The sequence below is a fragment of the Procambarus clarkii genome, chromosome 77, assembly GCF_040958095.1.
Source record: "Procambarus clarkii isolate CNS0578487 chromosome 77, FALCON_Pclarkii_2.0, whole genome shotgun sequence".
Classification (NCBI taxonomy): Eukaryota; Metazoa; Arthropoda; class Malacostraca; order Decapoda; family Cambaridae; genus Procambarus; species Procambarus clarkii.
In genome coordinates, this window is record NC_091226.1 from 9,780,443 (window position 1) to 9,802,319 (window position 21,877).

Genomic DNA, 21,877 nt, shown 5'->3' on the forward strand with positions numbered 1-21,877 from the left:
TATAACCCGACAAACAATTCATCAAGGGATGTTATTGCATTTAAGGACTCTCGTCCTAAACGTCATGTTAAACGCCCTACACGATTTGATGATTAATTGTGTTCCTATGTAATGAAAAGTATTTACTTATTGTGCTAAACTAAATTTAATATTGTTTGAATAATGCAGATATCTCATTCAATATTTTGTAACTTTGTATTACAGTTTCTTTCATGTTTGTTTAACATTGCATATGTATTTTTAACATTGAAATCCTTTGTGGAAAAGATTAAGTTGTTTAAATTCTTTGTGTGCTTAATTAATGTTAAATGTATGCAGTATCTCTTGATATGTTAATAACTTACTTTGTGTCAATAACTTTGCTTTGTGCTACACGCATGGTAGACATCCTGTATTCATTCTTTTTAAAGAAAAGGAGGGATGTCATGTTCACAGAAAATGGTACCATCCGTTTTCTATGTGCGGCGGCTGAGACGCCGGAGAAGGAAGGTAAACAGGAGAGCGTACAGGACGCCTGCCAAGCTTGGTAGCTACTAGTCATGTAATCATATTAGGTATTAAAGTCAGTAACCAAGTCATGACTTTACATCAACCCTACAACCAAGACTTCCTCAGTAACACACAAACACCACACTACCCAAGGCAGCCGTCTCGTCACCAAGTGTTTGCTGCAGCAGCTGTGAGTCGCCCCCGGATGAACACTGTGGTGTTACCCTGCCTGTGAAGTGGCAGTTGAGGGATTGTCATACCCGGGACTGACTGGTGGAGACGCTTAACCACTGGGGTGTTGTGGAAAGGAGAGTGATCTGTGGCATCACACGAGGCTCCTGACTAGGGCACGACCCTAGTATCGCTCGTGGAGTGGCCTAACCAGCGTCGCTGATTTGGAACCTGCCAGCTATCTGCTGGACTTGTGGTTGACGGCCTCCATGACGGTGCCCCCAGTGGAACTGTGTTTTGGCTGGCCTGTGGCCGGGGTAGACTCAAGATTCTCGAAGGATTCGTCATGAGGCCACGAGAGCACCAAGAGCTTGGCACCGTGAACGTCCAGGGTCTTCAGAGGAAGACTACATCGTGTATTAGTGTTTATACCCCCCCCCCCCGTGTAATCATTTATATCTTATTTATTGGTGACGGTGATAATTATATTATATTAAGTTTTTGATTTTATTTCCCTTCCCCTTTAATTTGCTTGCATTACGGATCACATCCCTTGAAAGCCACTACTGGCTTGGGGCCGGATACCATTCCTCTAACAACATCAGAGTAAGAACCCGGTTGCGACCCGAGAGGGCCGTAACATCTCGTCTGTGCTCTTGCCTGTCACGATAACACTGCATGCCGCTTCTGCCCACCCTTATTGCCTTATATCTTTCAGCCCGGGGGAGGTGATCTACGCGACAAAAAATCGACGCACGCTCCGACTGGACCAGGTATCGTTTACATGGTCAGGAATCAACACTCTTCGATCGGATCCTACAAGCACAGCGCAGGATGCACGCATACCCTACCCCAGCGAGCGCACCCCCCCCCCCCCCCCCGACAAGTTCTACCCGGCCCGTGCCCCAGTGAACAGGCAAGACTTCTCCAGGGCGATTAATACGCGCCGCCCTCGCAGAGCTAGTCTCGCCTCCAGCCGACCACGCCCTCTTACCTTTAGAATTGGCAGGGCCACTCAGCTCTCTTGACGGGCTCGCCAACGGAGATAATGGCGGGTCCAGCAACCAGCTGAAACCCCCAGCTGACTAAGTCCGGGACGTTGTTGCTCTGCCACTCTGAGGCCTCCTTGCGGCCAGCGGGCCTCACCCTTCGGGGGGGGGGGGGGACGGCCAGCTGGCCTGCGGTGGGGGTGCAGCGCCGGTCCCCAAGTGTCCCGTTGTCCGCAGCTAATCCTTTGCCCAGTCTAGGTGCTAGTAAGAGTAAGGAAACCCTTCTCCTTATTCCTTGGCGGCCGGCCTCACGCCCTGGGAAAACTCCCATTTGTCATATCAGTTTTCCCCAGTCACTAGGTATTTTCTGCCCGCCTGTTAATTCTAGGATTTCCCATTATGTCTTGGTCGGGCTCCGTTAAGTGTTGTGTCTATACACTTTATTTCCCCTTTGTGTCCTGACTGTTATACCTAGTTCTAATTACATTTCTTCTGCCATTAGGTTTCTGCAGAAGGTGTTTGCCATGCCACTAGGCTATGGTTACTACTACTGGGGTGCATTTTAAGTTAATTTAGTCCTCAGACATGGACATGTTACATTTGTTAATTCCTACTTATATTATTTACAAGTTAGCAGTCTCCGTGGTGTAGTGGTAAGACACTCGCCTGGCGTTCCGCGAGCGCTATGTCATGGGTTCGTATCCTGGCCGGGGAGGATTTACTGGGCACAATTCCTTAACTGTAGCCTCTGTTTAACGCAACAGTAAAATGTGTACTTGGATGAAAAAACGATTCTTCGCGGCAGGGGATCGTATTCCAGGGACCATAGGATTAAGGACTTGCCCGAAACGCTATGCATACTAGTGGCTGTACAAGAATGTAACAACTCTTGTATATATCTCAAAAAAAAAAAAACATGTTCTGCAGAATTTAATTTATTAATAAAAATTTAAGCCCCATTCGGCCTGTGTCTTTTTCCCCCTGGTCAGAAAATAATGTTTCCATGATTCAGTGCTTACCTCTTGTGAAAATTGCTTAGAGTTGTTTAGTCAGAGTTGATTTGTTTTTTGTATTGAGGCTGGTATTTTCTAAATTGATTCCATGTACAGTATGTCTAACCATCCTGTGAGATGGGAGTATTAGATAAACTTATAGCTAGTTTTTTATCTACACTGTGTAATATTCCATATAGAATAGGGTAGTAGTACATTGCTGTGTATACCTAATCATCTTAATAAAAAAAATCAGTAATATAGATTTTAAATTATAGTTTGTATTATTACAAATTCAGTACTGTATTATCCTTGTTAAATCATGTTGACCATGGATCATTAAGATCTCATGTTGATATGCAATAGTCATATTTCTTTTGAACTGCTAATCCATGCTAATCATTCATTAAATTGTGCATTATGTCTCAATTTTTCACTTCCTTGGATATACTGTACAGTACAAAAAGATAGGATAAAAATAAACTTGTAATATTTCATTCATTATATTTTTCATTTAAATAACTGCATCAATATTTTTACAGCTGACAGGATTTGTTTTACCATACAGGTGCATTATTTGTTAAAAAAAAAAATTGGTTTATTGTTACACACAATGGTGCTACATAGCCTTCCCAGCTTGGTGCCTTCTTTTGATAATTACTTGTTCCACACCCAAATTGTATAACAGGAAGAGGTCTTGGACCCCTACTTCCCTCTCTCTTGTTTAATAATCTATATAGTCATAATTATTGCTTTAAGTATTCAATGGATAAAGTTTGTGACATTTTTACCCTTTTCCTTACCTAACATCATTTGTGCGGCATATTTTTATGTTATGTCTCACCCAGATTTAATTTCAAAATAAAACCAAACTAAATAAATTAGAAATGGGTATGTATAGCTAAGGTACACCCTTACTACTAGGTGAACAGGGGCATTTGGTGATAGTAAATGATCCCATCAGGCAGGGCTCAGCACCTTCTCTCATATTTCATGTTCACCAGTGTTTATTTACTTAATAACTACTGGTATAATATCTTGCTATTATAAAACTAATTCTACTATCATCAAACACATATTTACTTCAAGTTTCAAGCAGAGAATGCATATATAACTAACACGATGGATTCCTCTTCACTAGATTAACAAGCTATAATATTTTGGTCATGTTCCAATATCATAAATCGATCCCAGTGTTATGTAGTAGAGAAAAAATAACTTATATCCAGTTTACGTAAAGCTACGAGTGGTCGAAACCACACTTAAATCCCGGAATGAACTTACGAAGGTTTTTCCACTTAGGGTAGTTAATTGAATACGGACGTAGCCGCCACGAAGGCGCTAAGAGGAAAAACGTTCTTAGCTAAGAGGAAAAACCTTCATAAGTACCTTCCTGAATCCGGCCCCAATGGGGAAGTAATCTTATACGAATTAGCCAATCTGGGAATAACAGGGAGATTGCTACACTGGATAAGGGATTATCTACAAAGCAGAAAAGGTCAGGTGTATTACCAGGGATACATGTCTGAGGAACGGAGGTTTCAGTTAGGTACCCCACAAGGGGGAGTATTAAGTCCCACCTTATTCAATGTATTAATGAACAGATTAGCATCAGAGATGTATCCTCCAGGGGTCACGACGATCATATATGCTGATGACATTCTTATACAAGGCACTTCTGGGAACAAAATTCAAACTGCTCTTAACATACTTGGTACAACCTGTCACAAGTTAGGCTTAGTTATAAATGCAGATAAAACCAAATATGAGTATAGGAAACGAAGAAATATAACACTTACTCTAAATGGTGTGGAACTGAGCCGTGTTCAGAAGTACAAGTATCTGGGCATGTATGTTGGATACACATGTGAGAGTTAAAATGCTGAAATAAATCATATCAGCACCTTATGTAAAGCCCGTCTGCATCCTCTAAAAGCACTACCTTTTTCTGGTAAAGGTGTTGGGGTACCTATCTTGCGGATGTTATACATAAGCACTGTTCGGTCCCTGATAGACTACGCAGCACCCGTTTTGTCTTACACAGGCCAAGGCAGAATTCAAAAAATAGAACTGATACAGAACGAGGCTATGAGGATTATTCTTGGATGTCAAAGAAATGCAATGATTGAAATAATGAGAATGGAATTAAATTTACAGTGTGTGTGTGATAGAGTCCGTGACATTAACACTAGAGTATCTATTCGTTTCATGCGGAGAAAAGGAGGGGATAAGCTGTTTGAGAGCGTTCAGACCTGCTTGAGTGACGTACACACTTCCAGGAAACTGAGGGAGACACGCTACACGAGGGGATTAGCTAATGACCTCAGGGAATACGATGTACTTGACTGCTGTAAACCCTCTCGACAGTGTAATATGTCTGCTCCCTGGAAAGTACAGAAAATAGACGTCGAAATTGTACCCCTCAAGGTGAAAAAGATTCATCATGAACCGGGACAATTACGGTGTTTGTGTGGAAGCATGATATCTCGGTTACCAAGAGGCAACAGTTTACATGTCATGTATCTTTATCATTTATCAATTCTGATTGAAATTACCTACTTAAAATTATCTGCTAGATTAAGGACCTGCCCGAAACGCTGTGCGTACTAGTGGCTTTACAAGAATGTAAATACTGTACTATCCAATGTATTCTCACAAACCCAATGTACCTTCTTGTATATATATAAATAAAATAAATAAATAAATAAATAAAATGTATATTGCGACGGGTCGGTGGCGGAGGATGGCAGGGCAGGGTGTGGTGTCCTAATAAGGGAATATACGGAGTTTGGGACTGTGGACAGGATAATTGAACTCCGGCTTAGTAACTATATATCATCCACACAAGCTGAACTGCAGGCCATTCTGGCGTGTTTAGAGGAAGTATGTCATGACGACAAAAAATGTTTTTGTATTTGTCGATAGCCGATGAGCACTGGAGTCCTTAAACAGTCGAAACCCTGTCTTCATGTCTATAGTTGAGGATTGTAAGAGAAGAATAACTGAGATACAGCTGAAAGGTCATAGTGTGAAATTCATGTGGATTCCATCTCATGTTGGAATAGTGCTCAACGAGGTGGCGGATGACTTGGCCAAACGTGCCACATCAAAACCACAAGTTGACATTGAATGTGAATTCACAATGAGACAAATAGAAGCAAAATCAGAAATATTCAGGCACAGGCAGGAGTGGCGAGGAGAGAGATAATGTATGAGAGAAGTCAAACCATGCAACACTACATGTATGTGAGTCAAAACACCTATTTCACTTATGGTAAAAGGAGAAATGCTTGGAGTGACTCTGTGCACATGCGGCTCAGGCTTGGGTACAAATATTACTGGGAATATGGGATAGGTGTTCATGATAATGACACGAAGTGTAAACTATGTGGTATGTTAAGGTCTCACACCCTTACCCATTATGTTCTTGACTGTCCGTTGATTAATGTATATAGAAACACTGAGATAAGGACTGTTCCTGAACAAATAGCCTGGATGTGTCACAAAGGAAAGGTTGATGATATTCTTGAGAGATATAAGAATTTTGCACCAAATCTGTAATATTTTGTTGAATTATCTGCATGTCTCATGCAAATTATCTATACAGTATAACTAGGTCATAGAAGTATTTGTGTACGTCTGATACCATACTACTTGTGAAGGAGGAAATGTATATGTTTATCTCTCAGAATGTTTGGTAACATGTTTATTGTTTATTTATTTATTTATTTATTTATTTATTTATATATATATACAAGAAGGTACATTGGGTTTGAGAGAATACATTGGATAGTACAGTATTTACATTCTTGTAAAGCCACTAGTACGCGCAGCGTTACGAGCAGGTCCTTAATCTAGCAGATAATTTTAAATAGGTAATTCCAATCAGAATTGATAAATGAAAGATACATTACAAGAGAAAAATGAGATGAGAGAGATAAGTAAGTATATTAAAGCACATTGTTATATTAAAGCTCTGATTGATTACATTGACAGCTTGATTAGTAATTTAAACAAGATTAATAGACACCATACAGCAGATTGACAGCACATATAAGACAGCAATGATCACAATGGTAAAGATGTTCAGAATGGGTACATAAAGATTGGGAGACTGGGTAGCAAAAGATACAGATATCTTGAGGTTATCTTGAGATGATTTCGGGGCTTTAGTGTCCCCGCGGCCCGGTCCTCGACCAGGCCTCCACCCCCAGGAAGCAGCCCGTGACAGCTGACTAACTCCCAGGTACCTATTTACTGCTAGGTAACAGGGGCATTCAGGGTGAAAGAAACTTTGCCCATTTGTTTCTGCATCGTGCGGGAATCGAACCCGCGCCACAGAATTACGAGTCCTGCGCGCTATCCACCAGGCTACGAGGCCCCAGATAACAAGATTTATAAACACCATACAACAGATTGGCAGCACATATAAGAAAACAGCAATGATCTCAATGGTAAAAATGTTCAAATTGGGAACATAATGGTTGGGAGATTGGGTAGCAATAGATACAGTGCAATTTTAAGGCAAAAAGTGAAAAACTATGAAGATGAAATTAGGTACTTTTTAGTATTGATTTTGAATGATGTAAAAGTTGGACAGCTTTTCAATTCAGTAGGGAGTGAGTTCCATAAACTTGGTCAATTTATTTGCATAGAGTGTTTACACAGATTAAGTTTAACTCTGGGGATATCGAAGAGATATTTATTTCTGGTGTGGTGATAATGGGTCCTATTACATCTGTCCAGGAAGAGTTTCAGACAAGGATTTGCATTTAAGAACAGGGTTTTGTAAATGTAGTTGACACAGGAGAACTTGTGGAGTGAGATTATGTTTAGCATGTTTAGGGAGTTAAACAAGGGGGCTGTGTGTTGTCTGAAAGCAGAATTTGATATTATTCTGATGGCAGATTTTTGCTGGGTGATGATGGACTTGAGGTGGTTTGCAGTGGTTGAACCCCATGCACAGATACCATAGTTGAGATAGGGATAGATTAGTGCATAATATAGAGAGATGAGAGCAGAGTTAGGAACATAATATCTGATTTTGGAGAGTATACCAACTGTTTTAGAGACTTTCTTAGTTATGTGTTATATGTGGGTACTGAAGTTGAGTCTCTTGTCTAGGAATATGCCAAGAAACTTTCCATCATTTTTATTGCTAATGTTTACATTGTCAATCTGAAGCTGAATTGCATTTGTAGATTTGCTTCCAAATAGGATGTAGTAGGTCTTTTCTATGTTAAGTGTTAGTTTGTTGGTTGACATCCATAAGTGGACTTTTTTTAGTTCATTATTAACAACATCATTTAGTGTATGTGGGTTGGGGTTGGAGTAAATGAGGGTAGTATCATCAGCAAACAAAATAGGTTTCAGAATGTTAGAGACATTAGGCAGATCATTAATGTATATAAGAAATAGTAGGGGTCCCAAGATGCTGCCCTGTGGCACTCCAACGGTTATTGGTAGAATGGGAGAGATTATATTATTGATGGCTACACATTGGTGTCTATCACTAAGATAGGATTGGATATAGTCCAGTGCATGGCCTCGGATTCCATAATGATGGAGTTTACATAAGAGGTAATCGTGATTAACAGTATCAAAGGCCTTTCTCAGGTCAATGAAGAGTCCAATTGGAAACTCATTTTTGTCAAGGGCTGAGTAAATTATATCAAGGAGACTAATAATTGCATCGTTGGTACTTGTTTGTGATGTGTGTCTATATGTATATCAGCTTTTTTTATGCAGTCAAGTATAGACCCAGAACTTAACCTCTTATCCACTATCTATGACAATAATCACTTTAATGATCTAAATTGCAGATATTTTGCAGCACATGATGTAAACAATGTATTAACTCATAATCACAATATCTCTGTAATCAATTTGAACGTTAGATCCCTAGGTAAACACTTCGATGATGTTAGTGCCTTGATTGAAGCTATTGACAACAAATTCTCTTTTATTATACTTACTGAAACATGGTTGAAAGAGGATACTACTCAACTCTTTAACATGCCTAACTACTCAGCAATTCACAACTGTCGTCAACTTCAGAGAGGTGGTGGCACTGCTCTTTACTACCACCAAGAACTAACATGCTTAAAAGAAATTAGAACTAGAGACTGCTATGGGGAGTATATCTTTGCCAGCTTCAGAGTCAAGGGTGCCGAGTCTATCCTGTCTGTGGGTGCAGTTTATAGAATTCCTAACACTGATGTGTCCAAATTCAACTCAAACCTTAGAAATCTAATACTTGATAACAGACTGAACAAAAACCACCTAATTATCGCAGGGGACTTTAATATTGACCTCTGCGAGCCAGAACACCCTACTGCTGTTAGCTTCCTCAACTGTATGAATTCCTGCTTCCTCATACCCTTAATCACTAGACCTACTAGAATCACTGATAGCACTGCCACGACTCTAGATCACATCTGGACAAACATAACCTCTCCGTTTACTTCAGGTATAATCACCGATAGCACTACAGACCATTACCCCACATTTCTCTTAACTAACATTAGCAAACCACCTCTTGAGTCAAGAGAGATACGTTTTAGACTACACAATGAAACTGCTATAGACAATTTTATAACTGCTACTGATAATGTCAACTGGGAGTCCGAGCTAAGTACCATAGAGGACATCAACCTAGCAGTTCAATCTTTTCTTCAAAAAACTCTTAGCCTTTATAATACCCACTGTCCTATGCTTACAAAACAAGTCACAACCAAAAGGCTTAACAATCCCTGGCTTACAAAGGGAATACTTAAATCTATTAATAAAAAACATGATCTTGAGAAGAAATATAGGTTAGGAATTGTCTCCAAAGAATTCTCAAAGAATTACTCATTATTGCTATCTAAGATAATTAGACGAGCCAAAACTAAATACTACGAAGATAAATTTACCCAAATAAAGAGTAACATTAAACAAACTTGGAGAACAATTTCACAAATATTGGGATCAAAGAAATCTTTAAATAACAAACCGACTCTCCTGTCTAATAACGATGGTCAGCTTTCAGCCTCTGATTCTGCTATTGAGTTCAATAGGTTCTTCTCTTCCATTGGTTCATCCCTTGCTAATGATATTCCATCTTCCAGTACTGACATTAAGGACTATCTTACAGGGAACTATCCACAGTCTCTGTACCTAAAGCCTATTAATTCCACTGACGTCAATGAGATAATCCTTTCCCTTAAAACCAAGTCTGGTGCCCTTGAGGAGATACCAACTTTAATCTACAAAAAAGCCTCCAGATCTTTAGCCCCTGCTATTGCTTTGCTCTTCAACAAGTCACTTGAACTCCAAACCTTTCCAGATATTCTAAAAAAAGCGAGAGTAACGCCTGTCCACAAATGTGGTGATCTCACAGATGTTAACAACTACAGACCTATATCAATCCTGCCAAACTTGTCAAAAAATTTTGAAAAACTAATCTATAAGCAGCTTTACTCATATCTAGCCAAACTCAATATACTTAGCCCTTGCCAATATGGCTTCAGGCCCAAAAAAAGCACTAACTATGCACTTATTAGTATGCTTAACTCGATTCATACAGCTCTTGATAAAAATGAGTTCCCTGTTGGGTTATTTGTGGACCTGCGTAAAGCTTTCGATACTGTCAACCACCAAAACCTTCTTCTTAAATTACATCATTATGGTGTCAGAGGACACTCCCTACAATACCTCAAATCCTACCTTACTGACAGGCTCCAATGTGTTTCTGTGAATAATACAATTTCTCCCACCCTACCCATCAACATTGGTGTTCCCCAGGGCAGCATACTTGGCCCTCTCCTCTTTCTGATCTACATTAATGACCTTCCAAATGCCTCCCAACACCTCAAACCAATTCTATTTGCTGACGACACAACCTTCATTTACTCCAGTCCTGATCCCCTTGCTCTAAATGCCACAGTAAATACTGAGCTAAATAAAGTCCATCTGTGGCTAACTGCCAACAAACTCTCCCTTAACATTGACAAAACCTTTTATATTCTGTTTGGCAATAAATCCTCTAATCAAATAAATCTCAAAATAAACAATACCCAAATTTGTAACAAATTAGATGGCAAATTCCTTGGCATTCTCATTGACCACAAGCTTAATTTCCAGGGACACATTCTAAACATATCACAAAAAGTTTCAAAAACTGTGGGCATTCTTTCTAAGATCAGATATTATGTACCACGCCCTGCCCTGGTGACTCTCTATTACTCCCTTATCTATCCATATCTCAACTATGGTATTTGTGCTTGGGGCTCTACTACCCAAAATCACTTACGTCCTCTAATTACTCAACACAAAGCTGCTATTAGGACAATATCCAATTCTGGCCCCAGACATCACTCGGTACCCCTACTTAAATCTCTGAATATGTTAGACATTAAGTCACTGCACATTCTCTCATGTGTATTATACATATATAAAACGCTAAACTATAATGCCAATCCTGATCTCAAAAGCTTCATAGAAGGTTGTATCAGAACCCATGAGCATCACACCAGAAATAAATACAGTTTTGATATTCCTAGAGTACGACTTAATCAAACCAGAAATGCTCTACAAATCAAGGGGCCCAGAATGTGGAATGACCTTCCCAACCATGTTAAAGACTGTACCTCTCTCAACCAGTTTAAGTTAAAAGCGAAGCTATACCTAATAAATTCCCTGTAACCTACCTTACCCTTCTATTGTCAACCAATGTCTGTTTTTTTCTTTAAAGAGCGCTGTTTGTCGACATAATTGTATTTGTGCTGCTTTTTCATCTATGTTTTCATTTCTTGTTTTCATTCTACTCATTATGCTCAATTAGTATTAAGCTTGTCATTTAAGTTTATCATGCCCGAAACGCTTTGCGTAATAGTGGCTTTAGGCATTGTATGTACTAGCTATACCTATAAGTTAAACAATCCTTGTAAATATTTATTGTATGTATGTACCTTACCTAAATAAAATTGTATTGTATTGTATTGTATTGTATAATAGCAGTGCCACCTTTTTTGTTAAGCCTACAGTTGTGAATGGCTCTATAACCAGCTAAGTTGATTTACTTAGCCAGGTTTCTGTTAAAATAATAAACGACAGTTCCGTATCCAGTGCTGAGAGTAGTGCATTTATATCATCAAACATTTATATCGTGCAACATTATATCATCAAGTAATTAGTGGACGTAGATGATTTTATTAAATAAGTGCAGTGATAAAGGTAATAAAATGAATAAAATCGTATGGTGTTACTTCATGTAATAAAATATATTACTCTGAAAACCATATCAGCCACTAAACAAAATATTGGGCCATTTTATAACAAAGTCGCTACTCTTAGCGCTTCACATCGCTACTTTCAGCAATTCAGATCTGGCAACTGTATTGTGTACAACACTGCCCGCAGAGCCCACGCTTCTTGAACTGGTGGTTAGAGTGTAACGTGTCGTGAATATACCGTGGTTTCGTTTCTTGTGTTTCATCGTTCGTATTGACGATGCCTTACGTGTCGAAGAAAACTGAAAAGAAGACGGAAAGTATGTTACTTGCCGTACGAATACGAGAAAGAAGACAGCTAACCAAAAAATTGAAACTAATAACTGCCCTCCAGATGCAGCAGGCGGCCTCTGTAGATGATACAGACCAACAAGAAGTGCACAACTCTCTCAACACTAGCTCTGCTGATCCACCAGACGAACAAGGTGAGAACTTCTCTAATGTAACCCGTGACCTAATTAATTCAAAGATCAAAGTTAACATGTAGGACTGAGAACAAGAAATGCATTTTTGCTCACAGGGTTATTATCCTAAAACCGCTTACCTACCGAAGTCGTAACTGCCAAAACTGTTAGGTTTTTAGAATCCACCTGTAGAGGATCATAAAGGCAAATGGGGGACCTTCGACAAGCCGCCAATTTCCTGTTCTCGTTGAGGCCACCTCGGGTAAAAATAAAAATTCCCCATAGTACTGGGTGAATGATCATCAAACTCGCAAATCTTGCTGTAAAGTATGACCTCATCCGATCAGCGGTAGGTCAAAAAACAAAGTTTATGTAAAAAGAGTGCTTTACTAAGCAGCGTGGATCCCTCCTCCACAGACTGCATCAAGGTAGCAAACAAAAGCCTGGTGTTATCAATCATTGCTACACTAGGAATGGAACGATCATTGTGAAGGAGAGAATAGGAAAAATATATGAAATAATGTGATCAACAACTAATGACTGTGGCATAACTGAAAGCCAACATTTTTCCAATGTCAATACAGGAAATATATCATGAGTGACCGAGCCTTACCTAGCCTAACCTTGTCCATGATGCTGTCTTTCGCTCTATTTGTTAAATAAGAACATAAGAATAAAGGTAACTGCAGAAGGCCTATTGGCCCATACGAGGCAGCTCCTATTTATAACCACCCAATCCCACTCATACATGTTCAACCCGCGCTTGAAAAAATCAAGGGACTTCACCACCACGCCACGTGACAACTGGTTCCACAATTCAACAACCTTGTTACCGAAGCAGTATTTACTCAGGTCTTTCTCCGAAATCTAAACTTACCCAGTTTATTCCCATTGGTTCTTGTTCTGTCTTGTGTTGATACCTTTAATGCCCTATTAATATCTTTGTTATGACCATTCATCCACTTGTATACCTATATCATGTCACCCCTAACTCTTTGCCTTTCCAGTGAATGCAATTTAAGATTTGTTAATCTTTCTGCATATGATAGGTTTCTAATTTTGGGGATTAACTTGTCAACCTACGCTGAAAACGTTCAAGTGAATTTATATCCATGCTATAATATGGCGACCAAAACTGAACTGCATAATCTAAATGGGGCCTACCAGAGCAAGGTATAGCTGATAACAACACCAGGTGTCTTGTTACTAACACTTCCATTAATAAATCCCAGTGTCCTATTTGCCTTAATACGAACATTTATGCATTGATTTTTTGGTTTTAAATTCTTACTAATCATAACTCCCAAATCCCTTTCGCAATCCGACTTTGCAGTCTCAGCCCAATCTAGCTTGTACCTTGTAACTCTATTGTAATTACCTAGACTTAAAACCTTTCATTTGTCAACATTAAACTGCATCTGCCAATCTTTTGACCATTTCAAAACCTTGTTTAGATCGCCTTGATGTGATAGTCTTTTTCCGTATTTATTTCCCTCCCGATTTTTGTATCATCGGCAAATTTGCAAATGTTGCTACTCAAACCTGAATCTAAATCATTTATATATATTACAGGGGTACCTCGATTTAAGAATTTAATCCATTCCTGGAGACGGTTCGTGTTATAAATAATGGTGTGTGGGCTTCTATGGGGGAACTGGTACTATTAAGGGGTAAGGGTAGTTAGAAGACAAGAGTATCAAATATGGGAGAGCTAAAAGGCCCGGCCCCCAAAATAAACTATCCACAGTAGTAATAACTTCCTACTAGACCATATATGTTAGTCTAAGGGTTGATCAATGCACTCCCACACTGGAAGAAGGGATACTCTGTAATTCATGTACTTATTTATTAACCCCTTAACAACCCCCCATATACACTCACACCAATAACAATAATAATAATAACTTTACCACACTATCTTACGTTAAAAGCCTTGGTCCACATAGGCAGGATACAAGGTTTACACTAATAACAAGCTAGGGTAAAGTACTACTGGATAAGCCCTGAAGCTGGATGCAGCTTAGGGTAGAGACACCACGTGGTACCCTAATACAAAACACAACACTTAGGGTTACCCAAAACACTGGCAACTACTACCCCCAGGTCTCACCAATCGTTACTACCAGAGTAGGTACACTTAACACCATACAATACTTAACTTAATGGTACAGGAACTTAGGGTAAGGGAAATAAGTAAGAGGAGAAGGGAAGAGATTAGGGGTGCAGCCACAGAGTAGGTCTCGTCCGCACGAACGCCAGCCAGAGAAGAACCTCCTAGCGACCAGCTAGGCCTCTCATGTGGTGGTGCCGGAAGGAGCCTAATTGATCGTGCAGCTAAGCACATTAAAGATCTTCCCCTATGCAACGTATTGTTACTTTACAAATGATTAGAAAGTATTAGTAAGCAAAGTTGGTGCCTATGTTATTATTTAATAATCAACCCCCAGCTCAGTCTTTAAATGCTCTTTGAGAAACAATAATAGTCTTACGTCTGGCAGGGAAGATACAAACAATTGCCGTTCGTGATGCACTCAACTGTACTACCAGAAAGTTTAATAGCTCAAGTTTTGACCTCTGGTTTCCACTGGAGAACCCAGGGTCATAACACTCCTCCCCCCTTCAGAGAAAAAAAAATGTGACTACTAGAATAGTAGTCATATTTTTTTGTAAGAGTATACAGAGAATAAAAAGAAAAACCATATGACAACCAAAAAATCAATCAAAAACAACAATTTCTCTGCAAGAAAAATACAAAGGAGTTCTCTGAAAGAAAAAAAAAACATACACAAAAAAATAAAAGAACAGGGAAGTAAATAAATTGGACACGGAATATTTAATGTCACAGGAGAACCTAAAAAAAAATAACTAAAGCATGACAGTTGCTAAATGGCTTTCTGTGGCTCAGATGAATGTTATTCAGGCAACCGGGACAGAGCGTCGGCTATCACGTTGAGTCTGCCCGGTAGGTGGGTAATGGAAAGATTGAAGTCCTGTAGGTACAACGCCCACCTGAGGATGCGTTTATTCTTACCCTTCATCTGAGTCAGGAAGACTAGTGGGTTATGGTCCGTGTACACTTCCACTATATTACCTGTGAGGTAAACTTCGAACTTTTTACATGTTAACACTAGCGCCAACGCCTCTTTTTCTACCACTGAATAATTTCGTTGCGCCTTGTCGAATTTCACAGAGTAATAATATACTGGGTGTTCTACCTGATCATCCCCAGTTTGCAACAACACTGCACCAGCACCCGAGTCAGACGCGTCAACATGAATTTTAAACGGTCGGTCGAACCTTGGACTAGCAAGCACTGGGGCGGAAGCTAAGATCAATTTCAAATTTTTAAATGCCTCTGCACAGTCTGATGACCACTTAAATTTAACGGCTTTCCGCAACAAGTCTGTGAGAGGAGTGGCAACACTGGAAAAGTTCTGACAAAAACGTCGATAGTACGCACACATACCGATAAATCTTTGAACGTCCTTTTTAGACTTTAGTACTGGATACTCCAGAATGGCACTGATTTTATCTTGCCGAGGTAACACTTTTCCTTGGCCCACTTCATAACCGAGGTACGTCACTGTGCCTTGGCCAAAATGACACTTTCTAGCATTTAAGGTAAGATTTGCCCTTTTCAAGATTGCAAACAACTGGCGTAACCTAGCTATGTGGTCAGCCCAATTACTGTCAAACAGCACGATATCATCTAAATACGCCCGACAATTTGGCACCTTAGCGAGTAGAGAATTCATGAGTCTCTGGAACGTGGCAGGAGCATTACGCAAGCCGAACGGTAACACTTGATACTCAAAAACACCCTCGGGTGTCACGAACGCAGTTAGTTGTTTAGCATGTTCAGTGAGTGGGATTTGATAATACCCCCTCGAGAGGTCAAATTTCGAGACGTACTTGGCATTTCCCAGCTCGTCGATGCAGTCCTCGAGGACGGGCAGCGGATAGGCATCCACAATGGTCACCTTGTTGAGCTGCCGATAGTCTGTGCATAATCGCCAGGAGCCGTCTGGTTTGGGGACCAAAAGGCAGGGCGAGCACCAAGAACCCTGGCTCGGCCGGATGAGGCCGTGCTGGAGCAAGAAGTCGACCTCCTTCCGTACGATGGCCTTCTTTTCTGGACTCATCCGATAGGGTTGAAGGCGAATGGGAGTGTAGTCCGTCAACTCGACATCATGGCAAATGGCATCAGTCTGGGTCGGGACCTCCCCGAACAGACTGGAGAATTCATCAATCAACGACTGCACCTCTTCACGTTGGGCCATCTGCAAATGGGACAGTCCCTCCTCCACAGCATTCACAGAACTAGAATTATTGAAAATGAGATTAGTTGGGTCCCCAGAACAATCATCCCCTCTCTCACTGGAAATGGAAACATTGGTTAGTGCAATGGGCCTGGGGCCCTGGAACTTCTTCAGTCGGTTTACATGTATGAGCATTACCTGGTTACGTTTGTCAGAGTGCCTCACTTTGTACGTGAGGTCCCCAGTCTTTTCTGTCACAATGTAGGGGCCTTCGTACTTGTGGGACATAGTGTTCCCTATTCGAGGCTTTAATACCAGGACAGGGTCGCCAGGCTGAAAAACCCGTAACTTAGATTTAGCATCGTTACGTTCTTTCATCTTTTCTTGGGCCTTGCCAAGATACTTTAATGCAGCCGCCTTGCAGTCCTTGAGTCTATGGTGGTGTTGCGCAAAGAAAGCCGAACCTTTGGTTAACGTTACGTTCCCTAACAGATTCACCTGTAACATTTGCAAGGGTCCATGAACTTTATGGCCAAAGACTAACTCAAAAGGAGAACAACCCAGTGAACTTTGTAATCCCTCTCTAGCCGCAAACAAAACATACGGTAAATTCTCATCCCAGAAGGTGTGGGAACTCTCGCACGATGTCTTCAACATCTGCTTCAGAGTTAGATGGAAACGTTCAATTACCCCCTGACTCTCTGGATGGTATGGGCTGGAAACCTTATGAGTTATTCCATGTTCCTTACAAAATTGCTCAAAAATATCAGACTTAAAATTAGTACCATTATCAGTTTGCACGACCCGAGGCAGTCCAAAAGTGGAAAAAAATTGCAACATACGAGCAACAACAGTATTTGCTCGGATGTTCCTTACAGCAAAAGCCTCTGGGTAACGAGTAGTGATACACATCATTGTGATTAGGTAAATATTACCAGACTTAGTTCTAGGTAATGGTCCAACACAGTCCATTACCACATGAGAAAATGGTTCCTCTGGCACGACAATAGGCTTTAGAGGAGCTTTAGGTGGAGTCTGGTTTGGTTTCCCAACCAGTTGACAAACAATACACGCATTACAAAATTTTGCCACATCGCTTTTCAGCTTGGGCCAGAAAAAATACTTTAAAATTTTGTGATACGTAATATTTATACCTTGATGTCCCCCCATAGGATCATCATGAGCAGCTGCCAAAACTCTTTCTCTATAGCAGGTCGGCAACATAACCTGGTGGACTACCTCCCACGCATTTGACAAGGGAGCACTCTGGGGTCTCCATTTTCTCATCAAAATCCGATCATTGTAGTAGTACCCAGTTGCTGCGTCTACAATTTCCTCCATAGAGACAGCTGTCTCATGACAATCTGCAAGAGTGGGGTCAGCTTTCTGTAACTCACTCAAGGAGGCATCTAGGCCTTAGTCAGATGCTATTGGCCGAGGCTCAACAGTGTTCTCCACCTCCCCCCTACTCTCGGTAGATGGCGGTGGCAGGCTCTCCACAATGTCCTCGGCCACGTCATCGAGTCGGGCCATGAATGTGTCCGCGAGGTCCACTTGGTTTTCACCACTCGGAAAGTTCCTTGTGTCCTCGGGATTTACCACCTTGGCAAGCACAGGGCTGCCCTTACATTTAAGTACCATAGACCTGGTCACCGCGCACGCAGGGTACACAACATTATCCTCTGCGGCGGGTGGATCCAGGCAAACCTTAGGGGTAGGCAACATAATAGGCAGTCTGGAGTCCCCTACCTTATCCCCTGCTAAATCATTACCAACTATTACATCAACATTAGGGAAAGGTAGGTATGAAGTGACTCCGACTGTACAAACACCCTTGTGGAAATCAGATTCCAGGGTAACCTTATGGAGGGGTACTGCTCGAGTATCACTAGTGACACCCTCGACCAGTACCACCTCTCCAGTGTCGAGAGTGTTGGCACCTTGCAACGCACTCTCTAAAATTAAAGTCTGGATGGCACCGGTGTCTCAGAAGATCACCACGTCCTTCCAGGAAGAACCCTCAGACAAAAGTAGTCTCCCTTTCGATAAGAATGGGGTAAGCAAGTCCAACCACTGTGGGTTGGAGGTCTTACTCCCTAACCCTTCCGAAGGCCTCAAGCCCTGTGTCACAACCAGAGCATTGGGTCTTTTTTCCGGGTACAGTTGCCAACAACGGCTAATAGTGTGGTTTGGACGATTACAGTGACCACAAAAACGTCGGGGAGAAGAGACATTACTAACAGAATTACCCTTTGGTTCACCCTTAGGTGCCGTGGGGCTAGACACTTTAACAGGGTTAGTTATGTCTGAAACAGAAGGTGCATTAGGTAAAGGGTTAGAATGAGCTGGTCTGGACTGGCTGTGGGTATAAGTTTTGCTACTCTGTGGGGTATAATTATTTTTATTGGGCCTTTTGCCCGCCAATTGGTAGTTTTCTGCCAACTTGGCCAAATCCCCTATTTTAGAATTTAACTCTATCCTTCCTTTAATGTACTGTGAAACATTCTCTGGCATAATATCTATAAAATGCTCCATTAACCCTTAAACTGCGCATGGCGTATATATACGCCCTGAGTAACATGTCCCATGGTGCGCATGGCGTATATATACGCCATAGGGTGCCAGGCCTGATTCAAATGGCCCGCGGCTACACGGGGTTCACAGTAGCTTCCTCAGGGCTCTTGTAAACAGATGCCATTTTAAAAAAAAATCGTGGGCAATATTCTCAGGTGTGAGAGGCACAGTACTGTTGGAGCAACCAAGGCCGGCGCACGCAGCATGAGCGAACAGCATTGATGTTCAGCTTGTGACCACAGCATCGCCGAAAAATGTCAAAATAAATATATAATTGTTATTATTTAGCGATGACAATATTACAGATGACCAATGACTGTGATATAAATAACCAGGGTTGTGATAATAGCAGGATTGTTGTAATAATTAGCGCTGTGTGAGGAGTGATGCTGAGAGACGGAGGGAGACAGCATCGTTTACTGACTGTGTGGCCACCTGTTATTGTTTGCGTTCACCATACCAGGTCAGTGGTTCTCTATGGTGAACACAAATGTAGATACTTATATATAATGTGTGTATTAGTGTAATAACAGCAAAAGGATTATGTTGGGAGGAGCCATATGGGTTTGAATACATATTCAAAACACTCGTCGTCAGGCATGTTTATAAAAATATCTTGTGCTTTACCCCTAAGTCTTCCCTGTAGGATTTTCACCCACTCTTCCTTTGGCCAGTTCATGGACATGGCCAATCTCTGAAAATGGTTGAAAAACCTTTCAGGGTCTGACTCGGAAAATTCAGGCAAATATGCTTTTTCTCATAATGCCTGGGGTTTGAATCCCCGGCAGGTGGAGGTCCAGTGGCATTCGCTCTAATTCTAGCCTCCTCGGTTTTGAGTCTTTGCTCCTCTAATTTTATTTTTGCTAACTCTAAAGTTAATTCTCTATCCCTATGAGTTGCACTTTCTGCTTGGCTAGGCTGGCATAAAGGTGTATCACTTGCCAATAGTTCTTCATCAATACAATGTTGTAATATTTCATTCACCAAAGTCCACTTTTTATCCACGTCATTTAATTCTAGGCCAAATTCCTTGCCTAACAATACTAAATTAGACTTTTTAAGTTTCTTTATCTCTACCACTGAAGGCTCCATTGCCAGTCTCTGCATTTCAGATGACATCACTAACAATTTTAGCTCCCAGCCAAAGAAAAAATTAAAAAAATAAAAATTGGAAAAAAAACAAAAATTTGCACGGCCCCTAACACAAGGCCACACTAACCTTAATTGTGAAGGGATCCAGCTGGGTGTCCAGTCAGTGCAAGAATGTCCTTTGCTAGAAGAGCTGGACCCTAGGCTAGCACACAACCGTTCTGCGGAAAACAAAAAAATTTAGTTTTGGCACTCAAGAATCTAATTTTTTACACTTATAATGTTCATCCCGGACTGGCCAACCACTTGTTATAAATAATGGTGTGTGGGCTTCTATGGGGGAACTGGTACTATTAAGGGGTAAGGGTAGTTAGAAGACAAGAGTATCAAATATGGGAGAGCTAAAAGGCCCGGCCCCCAAAATAAATTATCCACAGTAGTAATAACTTGCTACTAGACCATATATGTTAGTCTAAGGGTTGATCAATGCACTCCCACACTGGAAGAAGGGATACTCTGTAATTCATGTACTTATTTATTAACCCCTTAACAACCCCCCATATACACTCACACCAATAACAATAATAATAATAACTTTACCACACTATCTTACGTTAAAAGCCTTGGTCCACATAGGCAGGATACAAGGTTTACACTAATAACAAGCTAGGGTAAAGTACTACTGGATAAGCCCTGAAGCTGGATGCAGCTTAGGGTAGAGACACCACATGGTACCCTAATACAAAACACAACACTTAGGGTTACCCAAAACACTGGCAACTACTACCCCCAGGTCTCACCAATCGTTACTACCAGAGTAGGTACACTTAACACCATACAATACTTAACTTAATGGTACAGGAACTTAGGGTAAGGGAAATAAGTAAGAGGAGAAGGGAAGAGATTAGGGGTGCAGCCACAGAGTAGGTCTCCTCCGCACGAACGCCAGCCAGAGAAGAACCTCCTAGCGACCAGCTAGGCCTCCCATGTTGTGGTGCCGGAAGGAGCCTAATTGATCGTGCAGCTAAGCACATTAAAGATCTTCCCCTATGCAACGTATTGTTGCTTTACAAATGATTAGAAAGTATTAGTAAGCAAAGTTGGTGCCTATGTTATTATTTAATAATCAACCCCCAGCTCAGTCTTTAAATGCTCTTTGAGAAACAATAATAGTCTTACGTCTGGCAGGGAAGATACAAACAATTACCGTTCGTGATGCACTCAACTGTACTACCAGAAAGTTTAATAGCTCAAGTTTTGACCTCTGGTTTCCACTGGAGAACCCAGGGTCGTAACAGTTCGTAACCTGAAAATTCGTAAACTGAAGCGAATTTCCCCCATAAGAAATAATGAGAAATGAATTAATCCGTTCCTGACTTCCCAAAACTTCACTTCAAAGTAAATTTTATACCTAATTCACCCAAATCTATACTACAAAAGTATGTTCAAGTTATTACTTACCCTTGCTGATGATTCCTGTTGGTGTATGGAAGATGGTGAGGAGGGGGTAGGAGGAGAGGTGTTACTGTTTGAAAGGGGAGTCCGCTTTCATTATAACATCAGGCAGTTAAGATTTCTCTGGAGTGCACTCTCTGGCACGTTTTGCCTGCATACCACTAAGTCTTGGTTGTGGCTCAC

At 41.0% G+C, this 21,877-nt stretch overlaps 1 protein-coding gene across 1 annotated transcript in view; it reads left to right on the forward strand.

Annotated features, from left to right (window-relative positions):
• The first annotated feature begins 12,053 nt into the window (after positions 1–12,053).
• The window catches only part of LOC138357298 (uncharacterized), a 46,849-nt gene continuing 37,025 nt past the window's right edge, over positions 12,054–21,877 (forward strand). Inside the window, exon 1 of the mRNA XM_069313980.1 lies at positions 12,054–12,338. Coding sequence (XP_069170081.1) covers positions 12,134–12,338 — 205 coding nt within the window. The 5' untranslated portion in view covers positions 12,054–12,133. The remainder of the gene's footprint in view (positions 12,339–21,877) is intronic.